Source organism: Apium graveolens, chromosome 10 (assembly GCF_009905375.1).
Source record: "Apium graveolens cultivar Ventura chromosome 10, ASM990537v1, whole genome shotgun sequence".
Classification (NCBI taxonomy): domain Eukaryota; kingdom Viridiplantae; phylum Streptophyta; class Magnoliopsida; order Apiales; family Apiaceae; genus Apium; species Apium graveolens.
Window position 1 is genome coordinate 183,265,890 of NC_133656.1, and position 3,087 is coordinate 183,268,976.

A 3,087-nucleotide genomic window follows, 5' to 3' on the forward strand; every position below is an offset into this window, starting at 1 on the left:
TGATTCGGCAAAAATACAAACTCCAGCCACAAGTCTGGAATGATCAGCTCTTGGTCTCGTCCGGCTCGCTTAGGTTCGATAACAAACTCAGTGAGCCACGTACAATAAACACTTGAACACGTTATCTATCACTATAACAAACTCTGCATGCTGTTTTGGCTATATTTGCATGCTTGATAGTTATCTACTTGCATTCAAGTTATTCGCAACCCTGAACCGATCCGATCCGGGCTCTATAAATAGAACCCAAAGTTATGTGTAGATAGCCATCAAAGGAAGTAGCAACATTTCTCTTGTTATACAACACATAGTTTTCAAAATGCATTCCAGAATCCCCCTTTTAGTTCTAGTACTTTCTTTACTATCTGCAAGCTTCCTGCAGATTAGTTCAGGTGCGCGTAAATATATATGTTTATTGTGTAACAATAAATTTGTACATTTTTTTTTTAATATTGTCTAATGTGGTTTATGTTTAATCGATGCAGGTGACGAACAAGCACAACCAGTAGGAGTCTGTTATGGAACATTTGCTGACAACCAGCCGTCAGCCCAAGACGCTGTGTCTCTTGTCCAATCTGTTGGGATCCAAAGAATGAGACTCTATGGTCCGGACCATAATGCATTGCAATCCCTCCGAAACACTGGAATTCAGGTCGTGCTCGGTGTTCCCAACGAGCAGCTTCAATCGATTGCTTCCAGCCAAGACAATGCCAAGCAATGGATCCAAGACAATGTCCAAAACTATCAAGATGTCAATTTCAGGTTCATTGTTGTTGGAAATGGAATTACTCCAGTCCATGACCAAACTTCCCAATTCGCGCAGTTTGTCCTCCCAGCCATGCAAAACATTCAGAATGCAATTAATGCATTTGGACTACAAAACAGAATGAGAGTCACCACTGCCCTGGATCAGTCCGAGATTATTAGCACAACTTACCAACCATCACAGGGTCAATTTAGGCCAGAAACTAGACAATTTGTCGATCCTATTATCCAATTCTTGGTTAACAACAACAACTCACCATTGCTTGTAAACCTTCATCCTTTCTTTAGCCTAATTCACGTCAAGGCAGAAATCCCTATGGATTTGGAGGCTCAAGCACACCGTGACCCGGGACGAAGTGCTCGTTTGGATTATGCTACTTTCAGATCTGCACAAACTACAGTACAAGATGGACCACTTACCTACACAAATGTGTTCGATTCCATGGTGGACAGTGTACACTCTGCACTCGAAAAGGCTGGTGGATCCTCGTTGGATGTCGTGGTGTCTGAAATTGGATGGCCAACTGCAGGAGACAATGCAGCTAATATGGACAATGCCAGGACTCATAACAATGGATTGATTAACCATGTACGCAGCTTTGGGACTCCGAAAAGGCCTCAAAAGCGTATCGAGACTTATATCTTCAATTTGTTTGACGAGAACAAGAAGGATCAAGAGGTCGACAGGCACTGGGGAATTTTCTGGAACAATAAACAAGCCAAGTACGATATCAATTTCCAGCAGTAATGAATTATCAGTATAGTATGGCAATTTATTATGGCTAATAAAGTTGGGGAATGTAAGGGTACCAATTTTATAAACTGCTGTAATTATCAGAGTTTGTTAGATTTTAATTTCTCTTTTAATAAAAGGAATAAAACGAGGCTTATGTTTATCATACATCTTTCTTGCCTTTAAGAGTGTAAATTTGCGTGCACAGTGAACAATGGGTGCAGAACTAATCATATGCATGGTATAGTGTTACTCATGTTACTAGACTTTACCGGACAGCTCACTTGGTCGAGACCAGGACTTTAAGCGGCTTATTATCTCAACATTCGAGGTTGGATTACTCAAATTGAAGTAGCATAGCCTGTACAAACTGATACTGATTAACAAAAAAATGATTCAATATTTTTCATAGTATAATTTATGTGGACAATAAGACAATGAATATGTGTTCTCATGAACAACGAGTTCTTGTCCATCAATGATCCTTACAGGTGACAGTCTGTCTCATGATGTTTATACATGTAATGTTGATGGTGCCATGCAAGTGTCCAGGCCCATCATCATATGGTTGATTTGGCCTTTGGCAAATATATTAAATGGGCTAATATTTGATTGATATGGATTTAGATTAGTTCAATACCATGCCATATTTGATCCAAATTAAATTAGATACACCGTTACAATTTTGGGTCAAAACATATAAAATAATCGTTATTTGAAGGGAAAAATTAAATTAAAGTTCTTTGAACTATTGATTGTTTTATTGTCTAGGTTACTAAGTTAAAGATTTTGTAGGACGGATCAGTTAACTTTCGAAAGTCTTTCCTGAAAAGTTAGGGTTGTTGATATTCATAATAATCAAAGTAATTTTGAATATGTTAGTGATATCCAAATTTAAAATTTAAAATTAAATTGAAGTTTGAATCACCACACTTGTATAATACCAATTCTCGCAAATCATGTCTAATTCAAAATTTCATAAATTTAGGTTTTTAGATTCTATCAATAACCCAAGATTTAGGGTATAATTTAGGGTTTTTTGAATTGGACTTAGTTTGAGAAAATTGTGCTATATAAGTATTGTAGTGATTCAAGTTTTAAATTAATTATTTTAACTTTAAATTTGAATATCTCTACCATTTCCAAAATTACTTTGATTTGTATGAACACGAAAAATACCAATTTTCCGATTCTAATGTCGTTAAAAAAAATTTGACCGAGGAACTTAGATCAAATAACGGAAAAGTTCATGAATCTACACAATAAAACGTTAATAATTTGGCTACATATCATTTGATTTTCCTTTTTGAAGAAAAATATGTGATATGATGCAGAGAAGCTTATATCCTTAATAGACTTTGACGGTGGGAGGGACAATTTATAAAAAGTTAATATATTATGTTATTTATTTTCAGTGAAGTGAATATATTATTAAAAAAATTGGTTATTTGTTTAAAATGTATTATAATAGTAGTTTACACCCATATCTTAGTTATATAGGTATAATATAAAGCATAAATTTAGGTTGTTCAGATTGTTTTGCCGAATATGAATATGTTTTATTTTCAATTTCAAAACCATACTAGATG

The 3,087-nt window shown here is 35.3% G+C and overlaps 1 protein-coding gene across 1 annotated transcript; it reads left to right on the top strand.

The window, feature by feature from the left end:
• The first annotated feature begins 234 nt into the window (after positions 1-234).
• Positions 235-1,666, top strand: LOC141693814 (glucan endo-1,3-beta-glucosidase, acidic-like). The gene is made up of 2 exons (XM_074498984.1): positions 235-392; positions 486-1,666. The coding sequence occupies exons 1-2, from the start codon at positions 320-322 to the stop codon at positions 1,511-1,513; spliced, it is 1,101 nt and encodes a 366-aa protein (XP_074355085.1). The 5' UTR covers positions 235-319; the 3' UTR covers positions 1,514-1,666.
• The last annotated feature ends 1,421 nt before the right edge of the window (positions 1,667-3,087 follow it).

What these genes read in the sequence shown, in the direction of transcription:
- LOC141693814 (XM_074498984.1), top strand. Translation starts at nt 320, where the DNA reads ATGCATTCCAGAATCCCCCTTTTAGTTCTAGTACTTTCTTTACTATCT. An exon ending in CTTCCTGCAGATTAGTTCAG is followed by an intron (nt 393 to 485) that starts GTGCGCGTAAAT and finishes TAATCGATGCAG; the next exon opens with GTGACGAACAAGCACAACCA.